We start from the raw sequence: 20,378 nt of genomic DNA, 5'->3' as shown, positions 1-20,378 counted from the left end.
CCAGAAGCCATAAAAATTAAAACATGTCACATTGCAGGAGGCACGGTGCCAGATTAAAGCATATTGAAAGGTTGTGATAGGATGTTTGACTTCCAAGATACAACATATGCAGAGCGTGTGTGGAACACAGTATCAGTACGACAGTAACGCACATCTGAATGTGGGCTAATGTTCACTAGGCTCTGTGACCCGAGTGCTGCGAGTCTGCATTGCTAGCAGATGGATGTCTGGTGCTGGGCTGTCTGCCAGTCCCAAGTAGCCTAAGGCGTGAAGTGTCAGAGCTCCATATAACGAGTGTGAACCACTTGATGTAGGGCGTAGGACACCACTGGGTACACACGAAGGGTACATTTGAATAGGTATGGCCATGCCCAGTTCACGCACTCAACAGCCCATGGTAAAGGACAGCATGAGCTCAGACTTTCTCTTCTTAGCGTGCCAAAAGGCATGTTCAAACTTGTACGTGCAACCTGTGCCAAAGATGGATCTTACTTTGATCACAGAAGCAAGCCCAAGCTTAAGCAGTATGAACTAAGATTACTTTACTTGTTGCTGTCTTCCATGGTAGACTGCTACAAACGAGTTCCTCACAAATATTTATAAACAATATATAAAGTATCTTGTCAAAAAATTCAGTGTTATATTCAGACAGCATTATCATTGCCTCTGTGTCCTTTAAAATGAGCTATCTTGTGTGAATTCATATAAAAATTCCTAATATTGCATAGTAGTGGTGATATTTTTGTATTCACTTTCTTCTTTCACCAGTACTGTCTTTTTTGCTTTTTCCCCCCCTTTTCTCGCCCAGTTTTAAGGTTTCTTCCCTGCATTCTGCAGCAGTTGAAAGCATAGAGTTGTTTCCACATCAGTTTGACAGGGATAAATGAGTTTGATTCATATCACAGACATTAAAATTTTAAACTATGTTTACTTGTTTTCTCTCGTTAGGTACAGTCACTCTTTGTCTACCCTGAGGCACTCAGAAAACTAATCTGAGTTAACAAGAGGTGTGATTCTTAAACTAGACCTAAATTTCTGCAGTGACAGCCTGATAACTGCAGTTATCTGAAATAGCTATTTCCCTTGCATTTCACACCATTCCTTTCTCCAAATTGACTTTAAAGTGCAGAATATCATCAACCAAGAAAGTTGAAGCATGCCCTGTTAGATTGTAACTTAACTTTTTAACTCCATTTTTTCAGGCCTGACTGAACTCAGTGACAGTCCAGTTTCCCTGGAGCTAGAGCGTTGCAAGTCTCCCACTTCAGGTAAAGGTGATTGGCTTCTCTTCCTGCAGTCTGTATAAGCCATTCATGTCATGCATCACTGTGTTTCATTAATCCCTAAGACGTGAAGTGCATAGTTACAGTTCCAAACAGAAGAAATTACTGGAGAAGTGCTTATTACATAGCACAATAAAATCCTAAGCCTGTTGACTTAAAGAAAAATTAAATGTACGTGGTGCATCTTGAAGAGTATGAAAACATTTGAATTAACAACATTGTGCAGGTATATTCCTATATCCTCCTATTAGAGGCTTGTTTCTCTGTTTTCTTAAAAGGCTTTCTGACATTTTTTTTCAGTAGGGAGTCCTTATAATTTTTTATATCTATTATGCATATGCATATGTGCATGTAGAGAAATTATTTGAAAAATAGCAATATGGAGATGGTAAATTTTAACCATTAGAACCCACCAGTGCTTAAGTTATATAATCTACAATGGAAGCATAATCTCAAATAAAAATACTCACTTATCAACCACTTTGACCCAGCAGTGAAATCTTGGCCATTTAAAAATTTGTAAATGTTTCCCATTTTACTCATAGTCCTTCAGAAGGTGGAGTTCATCTCATTCCTAGAGACTTTTTCTGCAAGTGCCTAGTCTGCATTGATCTCTTTAATGTGAGTTCACTGTCTTAAAGATTGTTGCTCAGAGCTATTTTCTAGTAGCTGACTCTTAAATGTGATGGAAAATAAGGAGGTGTAGCTGTGATACATTCATTTTGCTTGTGGAATGCATATCACACTTCTTTTCCGTGTAGTTTGGTAAGTATTGATAGATAATTTTTTTTTCCTCAGTTATGGTAATAAATTCCCACAAATATGCTATCCAAATCCTCTGTTATTATTTCACATATTTTACTTTATTATAACAGGACACATTAATCTTGAATGGAGGCCACTAATTAGTAATCTACAAAAAGCTGAAACTAATAAAAGTGTTTCCCTGACACATCAAGAACTAAAACAAAATAGCTGTTTTGAAATATTTTGCAACCCAAATTCTGTAGACATTGGAATATCAAAGTGAAATAGGCTATAATAATATTGGCATAACACTAGGAGCTCAAACTCTTGAGCTGGGCCTCAGAAACGCATAATATGGGCTTTAAAATAAAACATTTGATAACTCAGTATAATTAGACTATTTATTGTGTGGCTCACTGGGATTCATCTTTTCAATCTTGTCTCCAGAAACGAGCTACGAACTCTTTTTCTTTTTACTGAAAACTAAGAGATCACTGACTTGGTAAACATATTGTGCATATGCTTAGTTTTATAATGATGAGTGACTCCTATAGCAACTTTTTCTACAGTTAACTTTGATTTTTTTTCATTCTACTATTGATCAAAAATACCTATTTTAGATAAATTTAAGATCATTTGCTCCAAAATTTATTCTTCTTTTCTGTTTTGGCAATCATTCAGCAAGGAAAACATGACATTTATGAATGTTTCCTATTTTAGCCCTTCCATGTTGTTTTCCAAGCTATATTTGAATCTTTAAAATGTGAAATCAGGTGCACTTTTGTAGGCAGTAACTATGATTAGAATTAACTGCTTTTTAAAACAGAAGTTACTTTTACTGTGACTAATATATTTTTTTTTAATTAATGCAAAATTAAAATAATTTTGTTTTGGCATACCTGCTCTAAAACTGGACAAAATCCAGCCTAATCATCTGGAGTAACTGACCTCAAAATTGCAATCTCCAAGATCTTGGGAGCGGAACTACCTCGTGCTTATCAGCACAGCCTCACAGCTACATCAGCCGTTGCACTGGCTAACATTTCTTTCTTGTAGAACGCAACGTATTGATCTGCACAGTTACAGATTCATCAGGCAGGATCCTTCTACTTCCAGTCTTGCCTTTGATCTATTTAAAGCTCGTGGCACACAAGCTCCTTAATGGAAGTGTGGTGTACTCTATGTAGAGTCCCGTGATATCTGTGTTTGTAAAACCAGTGGCCACGTTCCTCTGCTGAAGAGAGACCAAGACTTTATCTTTCAGAAATTTAGTAGAAACAGAAAAAAAACTTGGCTGCTGAGTCAAGTGATTCAAGCTGCTGCCCAATGAAGGCCCTACTGGGTGTGACTGCATCACCAGTTGATGAGGTTGCAAAGACAGAAATAAGAGTTTGATTTGTTGCAATTCATTACGGTTGCCAGATCACGTCAAAATCAGTTGTTCACCTGGCAGTGAAGTTCCTGCCAGTTACTGGCCCTGCGTATGCACAATGCATACACAAAGTGCAAACTGCTGGAGGACAGCAGTGTACATGACAAACACGACACACGACGCGTGCTGGTGAGCAACTTCATCCTCACTTCCATCAGAAGGGGAATGATTTGAGGGACAACACTGATGTGCTCATGTGCATACATTGAGACTCCAAGACAGTGCCTAGGAAGAATCCCTCCAGCACACTAATTGCCAATGTAGACGCAAACAGTTTTACGTTTAAGAGAGCCCTTAGTAACTTAACTTAGATTTCAGTTCCAACCAGGCCCACAAGAACAGTGTTGATAAAGGCCTCTCTGAGAACTTGAAAAATCTCCTGCCTCTTCATCTCTTGGTCTGATCCTGAACATTGCTTAGCCTGCCTGAACCTTCTCAGTTTCCCTGAAAAAAGTATTTTGCCTGTAACATCCTACTGCTTTTCAGTGTTGTAACCTCTGACTAAGCTGCTGCAGAGCCAGCCTAGGTCAACTCAGTAATTCAGCTTTGTTGTTTCTCTTCTCCCTTGCCCCAAATCAGAATTAGGCATATGTGTTCGTTGGAGCACTGAGCAAGAGACTCAGTGCTGAAGAATACTCCTTATTTTACAAGCAGGGCTGGTTTCTAATTCAGTACAAATCCAACTTCTTCCATTAAGCAATATTTAAACTTGTTTCACAAGACTATCTTTTCAGGTCTTCTTCCTGTACTATTCACTAAAGCATGGCTTTGCAGACAGTGTAATTGAAAAATCAGGTTCCCGTTCTGAATGCCTTTCAGACTAGAACATGAAATCATTTGATGAAAATTTTTCTGAAAGTCACAGTGGCACATGGGGTAGCAGCAAGTGAAGAAATACCAACCTTGCATTTTAAGAATGGTAGGCAGAGGAGAGGAATAATCTTCCTTAACCACTGGTATCTTATTTTAATTAAATTAGTATTTAAATACTATAGTGATGCATTTTCAATACTGTACAGGAAGATAAAAAGTTAATGAAGTCATTTAAAAGATTCTGCTTATTTGTGAACAACTGACTGGTGGCAGTTTCCACTGTAAATAAAATGCGTTCCAGATAGAGCAATATATATGGAATAACATTGGTAAAAATTGTGGAACAAAAAACTTTAAAAAGAAAAAACCAAAACACTTATCTATATAGAGCATATTTCATGAGAGCAGTGATGCAGCCTGGCATGCCATATAATGCTATTTGGCTTAAAAAAAAAAAAACCCTCAGACAATATAAAGGAACAGTAGAGATCAGGATTCTTCAATACCATCAGAAAATCTTAGTCTTACTCATGCATGCCATGTTCTTTCAATGGAGAAAGTCAAACTGCATTTTGATTGTTGTTTGTGATTTGGAGGTCAAAAGTTAGGGCCTCGTACTACATTCACTCTATAATGGCATGTGAGAGCTCAGTAGCTCTAAAACAAAATAAAAAACTCTGAGGCCTTGTAAGCACTCATACTGTAAATGGTGCTACATCCAATGCTGGAGCTAATTATTATATAATGTACTACAGAACAGTACCCATTCCAGTAAAGTTTACCTTTATTTTTATCTCCTCATTAGGAAAATTTATTCAGGGGCTCTTAGGAATGTAATATATATATAGTATACATAATTATATAATGTATAGTCCCTTACTGCTTTAGCCATTTATATGCAGCTTTGTACGGAAGCATGCAGTTGAGAATACATTGTGAGCACAAAAAATGCATCTTTGAGAGGTCATTTAACTTTGTTGTGTAAGATGCAATGGACAGTTTAGACTTCTTTCAAAGACCAGAAGGGAAGAATTTCATTGGTCCGTGTATAGGAGAGTGACTTCTCAAATGTCTGTTCTAAAATGAAAGTGCATTTGTGTTTTTTCTTAAGAAACCACCTTCATATTGGGGGCTCGCATCCAAAATGCTTTTAAGACTATAGAGCTTAGAGAAGGCTATGTAAAGACTTGCACAGTTGATTCCCATGAGCTTTGGAACAGGTCCCTAAAGGCAAGATTACGAGTTTTCATATGTACTGTGACTTCCAAGTGCTGCTGTCCTCATTGATTCCACTGTTTAAAGCTGCTGGGATTAGGCCCATGCCATGCCAAGCTCCCACTTAACTACGTGATATGTTTTTAAATAGCTTTGTTTCAAGAAGAATATAATTAAGTTTCTAATAGTCGCTGTTTTTTAACTCATGGGTAACTGCAAAGTAGCTGAAGAGATTTGACTCAGTTTGAAAATTATATTCTCATGGAAAGCGAGCAAGAAAGTAAATGTTTCAAAACATTCTGTGTGTGTGGAAAACAATGTAATTAATTTTGAAACTTGATTATTGATAACACTGACAGCATAACTATTTCTACTTATTTATATTAAATAGAATGTCTGCTAGTCGGAAGGCAAATTAATTGTTAGAGCAGTTAGCTCCTGCACTGTGAGTACAAGGTGCATCTTGTCACTTTTTCCAATATGTGAGGGCATTTCTGATCAGGTGAATTCATGCTTGCTTAAGATCTTGAGAAGGGATGTGTATGTAGGGATTAGCAAGGAACAGGGCGCAGTGTGAGCTGGCAGAGGGGAGGAGATGGGGACCTGGGTTTGGGCCGTGCTGTTTGGCTCCGGGGGAGCAGCAGGGGTAGCCCCCATGCAGCCCATGGTGCATGGCTCAGGGTTCAAGGGGACCTGACCTCACCAGTAGCTCCTACGGACTGGGGAGACAGGAGCTAAGCAAGAGAGCAGGGCAGCTCTGGGGAGGGTGACTAGGGCCGAGCATGTCGGTCCGTGAGTCGGGATCAGCAGGGCTGTGGCCAGGCACAGGAGTGGCAGCAGTGCGGCCGGGGCTGTAGCTCAGGGCAGAGTGAGAGTTAGGTTCGGCTTGAAAGTAGCTCCCGTGGGAAGGTGGTGCCTGGGACGCTGTGCCTGAGGCCACCGAAGGAAAAGGGCTGTCTCTGCACTGGCTCTGAGCCCCAGCAGCCAAACCTCCAGGACCTTGTTGTATACCTTGTCCAATTGGGTAGCTAAATATTAGGCTCTTAAATCCACGTTTTAGCAGTGGGGAACGGGGACTGTTATGCAGGCAGAAGCTCCCTAATAGAAAAAGAGCTGTATGAAGTCACCTGCATTTTGAGTAATATTAAATTCTCTGACTACGGTCCTGCTGTAGTAGCCAAGGGAAACGCACCACCGAGTGTCATAGCTGCGAGCACACATTTGTTTGTTCGTTGTGCCTTGGCGTTTTTATTGAAAGACTGATAGGAACCATATGGCTATGAGATAGGACATAGCCAGGTCAGGAGACCTGGGCGCTCAGCTTAGCTGTCTGCCAGACTGTACCTGTTAATTCTGTCTGTGCCTCTTTCTCATCCTACAGTTGGATAACTTGACTGTTTACACATTAAGCTCTTTTGGGCAGGGGCTGTCTTGCCTTGTGCTGTGACATCGCAATTTCTGCTGGCTGCCTCCAATATGAATGCAAACAAATGATGGTAACAAACAGCTCTGCTAGCCTCTTGAACCTTTATACTCTACTTTGTTCTTAAATTAAGCTGGTTTTCAAAAGCTCTTTCTCAGCAACATAGGTTTATGTGCATGATCCTCCTTTATAATAAACATAGGGATAGTAAAATAGACATGATTTAGGTACTAAAAATAGGTTACATAATAATATCCACATTCTGATTAGTTTAATAGTAAACAGTTAGTTTCACCCCCCAAAAAGTAATATGCACAGCTTTAATCACAGTAAAGCATGAAAGCAACTGGCTCCTTCTTTTGTTTTTACCCTCAAAGGTGTGGTCTGTTGACAGTGGTCCACGCTGGGTCCTAGCACAATCATGTCCTACACCAAAAATTTCCAAATTTGGTGGTGGAGATGGTGGTAGGAGTAACTCCTGGCTTCCTCAGCTGCACTTCCTTCATTTCCTTATGCTGTGTGTCTCCTTTGTCCTTTAGCCCCCTGCTCACCACGTCCTCTACTCTATCCCTGTACCCACAAACCAACTAATCGACTGTATACTCTTCTTCTTTCCAATCCTCCGTCCCTTCAGCACCCCAAGACTCTGTTAGATTGCAGCCTTCAGTATGGTATGACTATTTTGTCTGTGCGCAGCTGTGGCAGCTCCCAAATCAAGCCTGTTTAGAGTCCTTCAGAGGAATCGGAAAGTGCATACTTTGCACATGCTGTATGAGCCTGCACACAAATAGTTGGGAGCTGTTTCTGCAGTCTTGCAGTTCAGACATACGTACTACAAATTGTAGTAGCTGGGAACAGCTGTGGCATATAACACAAGACATGTAATTCCTGTTATACAGAAACACCTGTAACATAGAAATAGAAGAGGTTAAACCACCAATTTGCAAAGCTGAAAGCCTCCATGATGACAGCACTAATGAAGCTCCTTGGTGTTAAATGCAGCTAGGTTTTGTAGCTCTGAAATATCCTAATCTAGATCCTAGTGTGTTAGTGAAGTGTCCTACAGTGTTCCTTAGGAATTGGTTAATCCTTTTTCAGAGGGTTGGCTGGGCCAGATGTTGTCCTTTCCTTTAAAGGGGATTAAGTCACAAGTGGTGATGCTTCTTCTTTCTCTATAGCAAAGCACTGATTTTCTGGAGCAGTATCCTCCATTCACAGTCTGAAAGAGTGTATGACAGCTGCTCAGATAAATGGAATGTTTTTAAAAGGCTGTTCTGAAAATCAAGCTGCCCTTTGTGTGAGTGCCTAAAATGGATGTGGGAGCCTAACACTTGGTATCCAAATTGGAGAATTCTCATGTAGTAGTGTTAGTGATGTGTATTTTGATATTGGGTTGATCTGAAGAGATCTCTTCTCCTTGTCCCAAAGCGTCCAGTTAAAGTGACAGCTAGAAATGGGTTACTAGGAGGGCTATGCTGGTCCTACTGATACCAAAATGTTGCTCAAGAGCCTGAAGGGGTCCCCTACTCTTCCCTGAAGAAAGAAAGAAAGAAAAGCATCTAACATAGGTGCCAACTGATACGTTCTGCTACCACATTGCAGGCTTTGTAGTTTATGACACTGCAAAAGAATGCAACAGAATTTTATTTTTTTTTTTTTTTTTTTTTTTTAAGGGGCTGTGTGACTTGAAATGGTAAGTGGCTGTTCTGGGCATCCTTCTGACCTAAAAGCTTACTAAATAGAAATTACAAAGGACTTGTTCCTTATATTCATATGTCCCAGTGTTCCTGTCACTGTGATACTTACCATATGGGGCTTTCTTTAGAAGTATAATAGTTAGCTGACAAATACTGCATTGTTCACTTCTAGTAACAGACAGTATGGGTGAGGGGTGAAAGCCAGAAAACAATGTGAAAAAATGCAAAATGAAAGAACCATATTGGAAATTAAGTCTTCTGAATAATTAAAAAAAGATTTCTTAAGGCATTCTTTTAATAAATTTAATGCCATTTTGACTGTTACAAGACATGCTTCATTTCAGTTCTCTGGTGTTCATTGTTTAAAAATGTGCTCGTGTGTAAGGAAATGAAAACATTTTTGAACAGAACAAAATCATAGTTTTGTTGTGTAATTGGAACACAACAGATAATTAAGTTTTCAGTAAATTGAGTGCAATATTTTGATGACTAGATAACACTACATTATATCCTGAAGCTGCTGTGTTTTGTTTCTGTGCAACCTGTCTTCCTTTCCATAATATTACAATAGTATGTTCTGTCTCCATTACCTGTACAATATGCCCTCTCTTTTTCAAAGGGTATCTTGAGGTATGATGTCATCAGAACTCATAATTTCATTGCACCCTTTTATTAAATTGGTTTCCAGATGTTTAAATATTTGTGATATGCTGCATAACCAGCATTTGCAATATTTGCCTTAATCTCATTTGTTTGTTTTTTTTTATCATTCCCGTCATCACAAGGTAAGATATTGCAGCACACGGCCAAAGCTGTGTAAAGCACCATTCACTTCTTGAGAGCTGGAGTAATGTTTTTTCCAGTGCTGCTTTGTTCAGTTATGTTTATTTTGCTGAATGGTGTACATGAAAATATTTAAACCATAATTCTGCCTTTATATGCTGATTAAAAAAAAGTGCTACAAATTTGCAACATGGTATTAACCAGAAGATGGCATGTTGTTTTCCCTCGCTCCTTTTTCTTTCTTACTTATTAACAACTGCCTTTCTCCTTTTTCTGTTGTTTCAGTTAAAGGATCAAGAAAGTTAAGTCTGCCAACAGATCTTAAGACTGATCTTGGTACGGTAGGCGAAAGCCAACAGCTTTGAACTTCCTTACATTCATTGGCAAAACATTTTACCAACTGATTCATGAGATAACACAATAACCTTGGAAGCTTTGTCTGAAAAGGCTTTCTAAAAACCACCTATTAACCCATACAGTTCTGTTGGCAGCTCTCAGCATTTTGCTTGTTTAATATTCATTTACTTCATGTAGACATATTTTGCCAGTCATTACACACTGTGTGTGTAATATTTTATTAAGAAAAGGCTCCAGAAATTTTTACACACTTGAGCCATTATAACTGGTTGTCAGTGATGTTTATCTCTGCCTATAACACCCAATGCATGCACTAGTCTATTTTCTTTATTTGATGTACAGACTCTGTGCCACAACAGTGATAAGGCGGTTGAACATGTGTATTTTATGGTGTCTTTGAACTTCTGAGAAGTCAGATCAGAAATCAGCCATTTGTGTCTCAGTCCTCACCTTGAGACTTACTTCAGCTAACTGTTAAGCATATAGTTTGCTGTAACCTTTTTCTCAATTCTTCTTTAATATTTCAGTGGAAATGAATAGTGAGAGGAGAAATTTCACCTCAAAAAACCTAAAATGAAAATTCAACATCTTGCGTAACCTAAAAATGTTTGGGGCAGATCATGCCCTCTTAAATATCCATGTAAAGGGGATTGCTCCTGGCATTTGGGTTGGAATGTGTGATTCACAGAAAGATTTTTTTTTTTTTTTTTTTTTTTAAAGTAATTGTCTTTAAATATTCTCAGTCTCAAGGAGTCCTTTCTAATTTTGCTCTCATGGGAAGTTTCTCACGTAAGATGACTGAAAAAGCCATGTAGCTATGCCTCATTACTTGTGAGTGTCTTTTTAGAGATAGAAATTAAAGTTGGATCACATCCTTGCATAACACAGCTGAACTTAATTTCTGTCACTAGGAATCATGTGCATGTATTAACCAATGTAACACAGTTCCCCAGGGCAAAAGTCAGGGGAATAAATATGTCTTCCACATTACAAATGACTGACGAACTTGGAAAACTGCTCATAGCTCCTGATAAAGATTAAGTAAATAAATGTTGAAAAATCATTGGGAAATTCAATCCAGATTGTGCGGATTTCAGCGTACAGAGTGATTTGGTTGAAATAATTTATTCCATCATTAACAGTGATGTTTGAGAAACTAAGAATGTAGGAATACACCAAAAAACAAAAATTGGAGAGGAAAATAGTAATACTCATAATACTCCAAAAAGGTAAAAAGAGCGATGTAGGCAGCTAGAGGCCTGAAAAATTAATATTTATCGCTAAATAAATGGGCAGCTATTAAGAGAGAAGGTGAATACTTAGAGTATCAAAATAGCCATAGGATAAGACCTAAGGCGTATTCTACAGATCAGACTTCTTTTTGTTAGTATTATTAAAAATATATAATCTTGAAGGACACATAGTGTGACATAGATTTAGATCCTGAATCATAACACAAGAAAAAGATAAATTTGATGTGTAAAAGACTGGATTTACAGCTTTTAGAAAAGCAAGAAACAAATCAATGCAACTAGAAGTGGTGAGGGCATTATTGTATAATACAAAAAAGTTGCATGTCAGAGAAAAAAGCTGCCTTACCATCAGCTTTCCTGTAATCATGCTGGGAGCTGGACAATATTGTAAGCATTGCCTAGAATATATTGACAAATTGAAGGCGAATTTATGTTTAAAAAAAACCCTAAACAACAGAACCACCAAAAAACCAACAAAAAAACTTCACAAAAAAGAAAACCACAAAACCCCAACGACTGGGGAGCAGGACAACTATGTACAAAAGGAAAGCTGTAAAAGTTAAATTCAACCCAAGAGCGTAGGAGGCATGATGATCCATCTTAAATGTATGACGTATGTAGGGAAGTTTGAAGACTAATGGAATGCATAATCCTGTCTGTGATTTTGATTTCAGAACAGTCATGTTTCTACCAATCCTCTGTTTACCTGTGCTCATTGTTTTTTAATAATGTAGAGCAAGTTACATATAAACTAAAAATAAGTCTAAGAAGGTCTATTTCAACATCTTGCAGAAATGAGTGGAACTCCATTAATTTCAAAAGCTTCATACACACCAAAAGGTAATATCAAATTGTCACTTAGGCGTTTTGCTTGTTGTTACTGCCACAGCTATTGGGTACTCTGTACTCCTATTACCAAGAAACCTGGTGGATTGCTAAGGATAAAGCATGTGGAAGCAGCATTCAATGTATAAGCTGGCAGATACTCATGGCTAATCAACTGCAGAGGAAGGTTTAAAAAAAAAAAAAAAAAACCCACTGAAACAAAAATACTTGTTTCAGTTCTCCTTCGTGACTGTCTTAGAAGGGCAGAAGATTCCTGTTAATTATTCTAGCCATTAAAACTGTGCTGAATTATAGATTGCTTAGTTTATAACAGGCTGGAAAAAGCCTCTTTTTCTCAATGTAAGGAGCTAAATTTAAATGAGAGTTCCTGGAAAAGGTGATGAGTAATGTCTGCATTTCATTTACTTCTGCTCCAAAATGTCCTGGCTACACTGGCAGAGCTCTTAGGGATTGTTTGTCCACTGTCTGGCTGTTGCTTGAGATTGAATCCATGGTCTGAATATTCGGGGGATAACAGTACTCTCTGGCCCACACTTCTTGTAAAAATATTCAGGTCACCACTTTGAAATGATAAGATATTGCACATCCATCCCGTTGGCTCTGGCTCATAGCTTTTTACAGAGTGCTGATACATTGCCTACTCTCAGCACCAACTGCAGCTAATTGGGAAATACATTAGCATTTGGCAGCTTACAGTTCTGCTCCCTTCTTAGGATCTGGCTCATGTAGTGTCCTTGCTTTCACTTTGCTTTGAATTGTAATAGTAGAGGTTAAGTGGAAGTTAAATCTATTTCACGTGGAGGTGCTGCCAGTACTGAGAATTGCTTGGGGAGTAGTTTGCTAGCATTTAAGGGAATAATGTGTGATCTGATGACTCAGGGTGTTCTAGTTAAACCTTGTCAGGATTTTCATGACTGAAAGGTACTTTGGGACTCCATTCTGACCGTGTATGACTGATAAAAGTTGACCTCAGCATCTTTCTATTTTGCTGTAGTGATTATTATCTATCCTTGCCGAAGAACTTGTTGCCTGTGGATGCCGTATCTCCACACAGAAATGTGAGAATATGCCATATGTGGGGATACGTTGAAACTTCTTGATAGTTTTAGCTACTGCAGATCATAGTAACCCAATGTTTGAGTTAGCCAGAAGGAAGATGTGGTATTGCTGTTGCATATACTGTACAGTTTCCCTATCCTTCAGAGGCAGCTTGAAATGATAGTATCTTTATTTTTGAACCTAATACTGTTTCCCAAAGTTTTCTGAAAAGATCATCTACATCTCCCTGCACTTGCAGTGAAATAAATTATGGGGATAATCCTAATCTAATTTAATCAAGTGGAGAATCTGGGATGTATCCAGACATATGCAACTGCTTTTATATGAGAGTTTTCTAACTTTGCTTCACCAGCCACTTTAAGCATCTGCTTGTATTTTTCTTTTAGGAAGTATTTCTGCTCATTTCATTAAAAGCTTTCAAAGTTTCCAGGTGATCGCAGGGAGCTAGACAGAAGTCCTAACTAAAGGTGGAGATACTCGGTAACTGCTGATTTTTTTTATTTTACTCCTATGAACAGATGGTTTCACTGTAAGAATTTATGTTATCACCTAGACTTTATTAGCCAAAGAACAAAAGAAAACACATACAGAGACAGACATCTCTTGTTTCTTCTTGCTAAGCTGTGTTCTTCAAAACATTAATATAATTTCCTATGCTTTATGCAGATATTTATAAGCAGTGAATTAATTCTTTACCAGGTCAGAGTTAATGTCTCCCATTTTACACAGCAGTGAAAAACTGCCTTTGTATTTCATTGCAAGGGAAGTGTCGCTTCCTGGATGCTCCCAAGCCTATGAAACAGTACCCGGATACCATAAAGAAGACCTCATATTTATTTTAAGCATGAGCAGTGGGGTTACAGCAATATTCTTGCCTTACCCTTTCATAGTATTTTACAGCAGACATTAGGCACTGGCAGAATTTTGAAGCTTTTAATCTGTTTTTGCTTACTGCTGCATTGGGCAGACCGGTAGATTTTAACTGGAGCGTTCTGTACTAGTTTTTCTGGATCTGTAACTCTGTTTACAGTGCTAAAGAACATTTCAGAAATTTTGAAATTATGTGAGTTGCTTTCCTCCTTGGTGTGACATTTTTAGAAAAGGTAATTCAGACATCCAGTTGTAACAATGCTTTTCTCTAATTACTGGCAATATACATTGAAAATGATACATATTTTTACATGCAAAGGATTTTATGGTCTGTCCAGTGTGTGTCTCCTTCCAGAAGGAAGGATTGCTTTTCAGTCTGAAAATACAAGCTGAATTGAGGCATCATCTGAACTCTGCTTGTAGTTAAAATCATAGCATCATTAAGATTGGAAGGGACCTCTAGAGGTTGTTGAGGCCATCACCCTGCTCCAAGCAGGTCTAGCTAGACCAGGTAGGTCAGGGCAGTGTCCAGCTGAGTCTCAAATGCCTCCAAGGACAGGGGTCTACAACCTCTCTGGGTGACCTCTTCCAGTACTTGATCATCCACACAGGAAAAAAGGTTTTTCCTAATATTTAACCAGAATTCCCTGTGTTCTAAGATGTGTCCTTTGCCTTTCATCCGATCACTGTGCGCCTCTGAGAAGAGTCTGGCTCTATCTTCTCCATATAGTGGGATCAGGTAGTTGCAGACAGCAATAAGGTCTCCCCTCAGTCTTCTCTCCTTAGGGCTGACCCCCCCGCAGTTCTCGGGCTCTCCTCTTACACTGTGTGTGCCGACTCCCTTACCAGCTCGGTGGACCCCTGCTGAGCTCGTGCCTGTATGCCAATATCTCACTTGTAATGGGGAGCCCAAAACTGGGCACAGGACTTGTGATGCAGTCTAACAAGCGCCAAGTAGAGGGGAAGGATTACCTCCCTCCCGCTGCTGGCTGTGCTCTCGCTGATTCGGTAGAGGATGCGGTTTGCCTTTTTTGCTGCAAGTTTGATCCCTATTAAGATGAAAAACATTCTGGGTTGGACTGAAGTCTTTCACTTTTACAGAAATGGTTTTAAACATTTGGCCTCTCTTCAATTTCACATTTTCAGGTTTGGATTTTGATATTCTGTAGGTAGGACCCTCTTAGATAAAAGTCTCTTTCATCTGCTGAAGGTCAGGTGTATGACAGCATCAGTTTCTTCCTTAATTAAATAAGAGGTGGTTTATGGTCAAACAATTTTAAAAGAGAACCTATATTAACAGACACATTAGCACTCTGCCAGTCCAAATAACCGGAATAAAAAAAGCAACAAGAGCCAACCAGCAGGTTAACTCTGTCAACTATTACAGCAGAACAGGCATGTGCTGTGTGGTTATATTTCAAATGCAGAAAGGGGCTGTGTTCTGACTTTCAATGCTTCCGGATTTAAAAAAAAAAAAACAAAACAAAACAAAAAAAACACCTGATCTATATTGGCAATTTAACAACCAAGTAGTTTAAAGGAAAGGTAAGTGCTGAAAATTACCAAAATGATACCCTAACTAAAAATTTGTGGCTGATACAGTTAAATGTAGTCACGAAGGAAAGGCAGTAAAATTTGTTAGCTGAAATGGCAGTAAAATTTGTTAGCTGAAATAACAGTAAAGATCATCATACATTTAAGAGTTGATAACAACAAAATGATAGGCAACTGTTAGGCTCACAATGTAATAGATATTCACTGTTCCCAAGTTCTTTGTTTTTACTTAAAGAAGAGTTCCTTACTGAGGACTCTCAAAGGTAAGTCATTTTTCACTCCTTTCAAGCAATGCAAACACATATGTAGTATTCTTCTGTTCTGTGGTCTCTGTACATTTCTTGGGTTGTAATAGTCCCCAGCAGTCAAAATCAGGGGCTACACATAGATTTACCAGACCTGCCTGGATCCGGAGGTTTTCCTGTATAGTAAGTAACTTGGATTGGGATTGAGCTCTCGCACAGAATGTCATCTCTTAGGCAGAGACTCGGGCATGAGACAGATGGTCCTGTCACCTTGTTTGGACTTAAAGCAACATCCAAAGTCTTAGTAACTGACCTGTCTGTACAAGCAGAAGAATATTCAGAAAGTAATAACTTCCCATGTATAATTATTTTGACAACAAAGTGATAACAAAAGAAGGATAAATAAGAACTCTAAATTGGAAGTTATCGACTATAAAATCTGGTTTTGCAACATTAAAATAGTAACAATTGTTCATTCTTATTTATTACGATGGCATGAAATATGTCAAAAATCTACAATGCATAATGTTAACAAGTTTAGAAAAACTTGGATTTTTTTAGAATTCTTTGATTGCTGCATAAAAATTATGTGTAAACTTAATTGTATTTGGAATGCCTTCTTTGCCCATGTCTGTGCCTTTTTCTGTTGAGTGTTGGCAAGCAAATTACTTATATGTTAGCATCTATGGAGCGGTGCTAGCTCAATTATTTCAGACATTCTTACCTCCAGGTAAAAACAACAATTTTGTTGAAAAATCAGGGGAAGAATTTCTGGAAGAATCTGGTTAGAATAGTCTACAAACACTTTTGTTGTAATTATCTTACATTTTGTTCATTCATTTCAGATGGAAAGGTGGAATTTTGTTTAGAAAGTCTCCGGCTCATGTGTCATGCTTTATTTTTGTCATGTTCAAGTTGAAAAAATGTTTCCAGTCCAACCTCTTTGAAGAATTTTTCATTTTCAAAAACAGAGAATTAAATCCAGATTTTTCCGTCTTGAAAATGCAGATGCAGTGCTACTAGTAAGGGGTGCTCAGGACTAGTTGGTGATATCCAAGGTGGTCTTGTGATGCATGCACTCTACTTGCATGTTTCAGTGTTGTCCTCTGTGCAGCTCAGGTTGTTTCATGCTTACGTTTCAGAAGTAAATCAAGTTTTCTGTCTGTTTTCCTGTTTATTGCACAAAGCATAGCAACAATTTATGTTATGTTATTCTGGTGAGGCGCACTGAGTGCTGTATACTTTTTGAGACAGTCAGTCCAGTAGTGTGGTGTCATATCCAAGTAGTCCAAAATTTTCCCACTGTTCTCTGGGAACAAAGCTAGATTTATTTTTAGATTTGCACTGCCAGGGTTGGTTTTTCAGATATGATCATGTAGAGGTGATGTTATGACATACAGTAATATATTCTTAGTGTTCTTCATTTGGATAGTGTTCATTTTGTATTTTAGTTTCATTGTTCATAATTGCAGGCAAAAATACTAGTTTTAAAAGGGGCTCTGTCAGTGACAACACACTTAACGTTTTCAGCCACTTCACAGTATTTTATTTGTCTGAAAAGTAAATCTGTTCACCCTGCTTTCAAAAAAATGATGAAATCTGGGATCAAGCACATGATAGGAGTTCATTACCATAATAAGAATACCATTATATAACACAGGCAGTATATTACAATGACAGCATGTTGTACTCTTAGTGTGGACCTAAATATACTAACAGTATGTCAACAGGGCAATTCATCCTTCCTCTTCAAACTGCTGAAGACATGATGGTAAATACACGCTTTTGCTGGCAGTGCATCTGTACTAACCTCTTCTGCTAGGGCTCACACCTCCTCTCCTGCCTGGTTGACAGAACTGCACCAAGAGAAAATTGTGATCCTGACTTTGTAAGGGATTTTCTTTTAAGAATAATTTGTTTAAAATTTCAGGTGTCAGTCTATGTTCTCGCTAATGAATGATCACACTACTTTTACACAAGTTTTGGTTATTTTACATGCAAACCTGAGACACTTTTTCTGGCCATTTGTACAGTTATGAGATCTCTTTTCCCTTGATTTAAATGTGTATCTCTCTGCTTTGTAAAGAAAAAAGGTTAGTCACACCCATAATTATTACACAGAATCTAATTTATTGGTAATACTCCCCCAGTGGAAACAGAGGGACTTTTCCTCCCTTTAACAGCAGAGATTGTATTCCTCAACATTTGTTGAGGAGATTCTCTGGGCCTCATTTTTCAGGTTCTTTCTGCTCCATGTTAAAGCATCTCTCTTGGGTCCTCTTGCCTGGTCTTTTATTGATGACTGACTTACAACTTAGGATGATATTATAATGCTTCTAATTAGTCATATTTAAATTCCTTTGTTCTCATCCTCTCTCAGATCATTAGTAAGAACTGGTTTTCAGCTAGTTTTTTCTGTGTTAATTTATCCCTTTGTAAGAACTGGAAAAAATGGTTGGTCTTATTTTTTTTGATTTGTTTTGTCTAGTGTAACACAACTTGCTAGGCAGCAACCGCAAATGCATGTTTCTCCTTTCTTACTGACATTTTTAATACATTTGGTTTTAACAAGAGTTCAGCTTCTCACTGGTAAATCATTGGTTCCTTTTGCTTTTTGCAGAGGTCACCAAGTAGTTTCAAACCGTCGTATGACAAGGCAGGTTGTGTAACATATACATGTCACTGTGTGTAAACTAAAATGAGCATGTGTATGTATAATACACGCCCTGTCTGTGTAATACTCCTCAAAAAAATTAGATTAATTTGAGGCTCTCCAGCAGGCTTGCTGCTGTCCTGTTGCACGTTGCATCTCTCAGTAGTTTCAAGTTCACAGTAACTGATGTTACTTCTTCAGTTCCTCTTAATCTCATCATCTCACTGGTATTTTGTGTGACACACTGGCCTTCCATCCAGCACCGTTCTGTTTCTTTTTTTATGCAGTTTTTGGGGTGCAGACTGCACTGAATAGTGCTACCGTTTGGTAACGGGGATAACTAAAGCATTTTTAATTTATATGGGTAACACCATGAGCCCAGACAAAGGCAAACAACGAGGACCTGCAGTGTAGAAGCAGCACATGGAGAACATAAGAGAATTTTATGCCATGAACTTCTCTTTTATATATTTTAATACATCTTCGATACAATGTTAAATCAGCGGAGTTAAATCAGTATAAAATGGACTAATGTGTTGTAGCATGCAGTAATCTCCTGTGATTACTTCCAGTGGCCTGCGTGAGCCTTACATTTTTAAATTAATGAACAAAATAGCTACAAACTGAGCCCTGGCTATTTAGTTCACTACCCACAAACAGGAGAAAAGGCTGCTGCCCTGGCAGGGTGGGATGGCTGTTACACAGTCTGGAGACTGCTTCAAGGTTAAGCTCCGCTGAGCCAGGATGCCCAACGTAGCGCATTAGTATCTCTGGCACTTGCTGCTGGAACCTAGGAGCACTAGAGAGTATAATGCAAATTCCCTTGACCGCATGGGCAGCAGCACCCGTGGGAAGGGCTAGGAGGCGATGGCAAATGCAGTGGTGGAAAAGGGTAGAAAAGAGGAGGGGGCTTTTTGTGCAGTGCTTTCTCCCCAGGCAACTATTCTCTGACTTCTCCAGAAGAAGAGAGAGTTAGGAGCTGCTGCACTATTGCATCAACGGCACGGAGCAATCTGTGCACTGCTTCTTAAGTACCAATGTTAATGTCTCCAGTATTAACTGGTGCTCAGTATCAACTAATATTTCTGATATGAGAAAAGCCCCAGAGACCATGTGACAAAAGCAATAAGCCAGCAAGGAAGAAAGTTAAAATGTTGGTTTTTCTTGCAAATTGAACAAAGCTGGAAAAAAGCCAGGTTTTTACAAGCCTGCTCTATCTCTTCTTTGGGGTGATTGGAAGATTGGAAGATATCTGTCACGGCAAAGGAGGATCAGGTAACTTGGGTCTCAGAAGGCTAGGAAATCGTTGCAGTCATTTTGGCAAAGGGTGATAGCCTGAGCATTCTCACAGTCTCCCCTAGAAAGTACACTATACAAAACTAGTCTTGGTTTTTTTCTTACCACTTTTCTTGCACGCTGCTTTTTTTTTTTTTTTTTTTTTCTTCCCAGACAATGCAGTAAGGAACCCTTCCTCGAATAGTACATAACCTTTTTTAAGAAATGTTTTGTATCACTGACCTTATACCATAAACAATGTGAGAAATTAATTTTTAAATACACGCATCGGATTTTCTGATAGATTTGGGTGGTCTTTATCTGTTTGATTCTTATCAGCCGCTCAGCAAAAAATGTCGCAGTCATACTCCCCATAATTATATTACTCTTTGTACAATGCCTTCTTGTTTTTATTAAGGTTTGAAGAGCTGCATTGCTCCTGGTTATATACACTTAAAAAATAATTATATCTAATAGAAGTACGGAACAGTGTTAAAATATAGAAAAGTGTATAGCTGATCATTAAAATCTCTCCCACTCATTGTAGCACTCACTAACATTTCATCAACTTCAGTACTTGGAAGGGATATCCCTGCAGCTTCTAGGGTGAGGCCTGATTTTTTTTTTTTTTTTTTTTTTTTTTTTTTTTTTTTTTTTTTTTTTCTCCCCTACACAGAAACTGGCTTTGTTTATTTGGAAAGGCATTGTCGAAACAACTCAGGGGATTTAGGTGCCCAGATCCTACTGATTGTTTTTGTTTAATTTGGGCCTTGCAAGGCAACTGGGACAAGCAAATGTGCTAAGAGAAACATAGCAGCATTTCTCTTAAAATTTGGCATAGTGAATAGGGCTTTAGATGAATTGTGCCCATTC

The 20,378-nt window shown here is 38.5% G+C and overlaps 1 protein-coding gene across 10 annotated transcripts in view; it reads left to right on the top strand.

The window, feature by feature from the left end:
* The window catches only part of STXBP5L (syntaxin binding protein 5L), a 203,634-nt gene that overhangs the window by 153,803 nt on the left and 29,453 nt on the right, over positions 1–20,378 (top strand). For 6 of the 10 annotated variants that reach the window (XM_030019693.2, XM_030019690.2, XM_030019695.2 and 3 more), the window contains one exon: positions 1,203–1,268. The exons of 1 other annotated variant lie outside the window; for it this stretch is intronic. In XM_030019693.2, coding sequence (XP_029875553.1) covers positions 1,203–1,268 — 66 coding nt within the window. Of the gene's footprint in view, positions 1–1,202; positions 1,269–9,678; positions 9,730–20,378 lie in introns of all 10 variants that reach the window. 3 more of the 10 variants (XM_041124792.1, XM_030019692.2, XM_030019698.2) reach the window with 1 other exon arrangement.

The sequence above is a fragment of the Aquila chrysaetos genome, chromosome 7 (assembly GCF_900496995.4).
Source record: "Aquila chrysaetos chrysaetos chromosome 7, bAquChr1.4, whole genome shotgun sequence".
NCBI classification, from domain to species: Eukaryota; Metazoa; Chordata; class Aves; order Accipitriformes; family Accipitridae; genus Aquila; species Aquila chrysaetos.
This window is presented reverse-complemented; position numbering and strand designations above follow the sequence as displayed.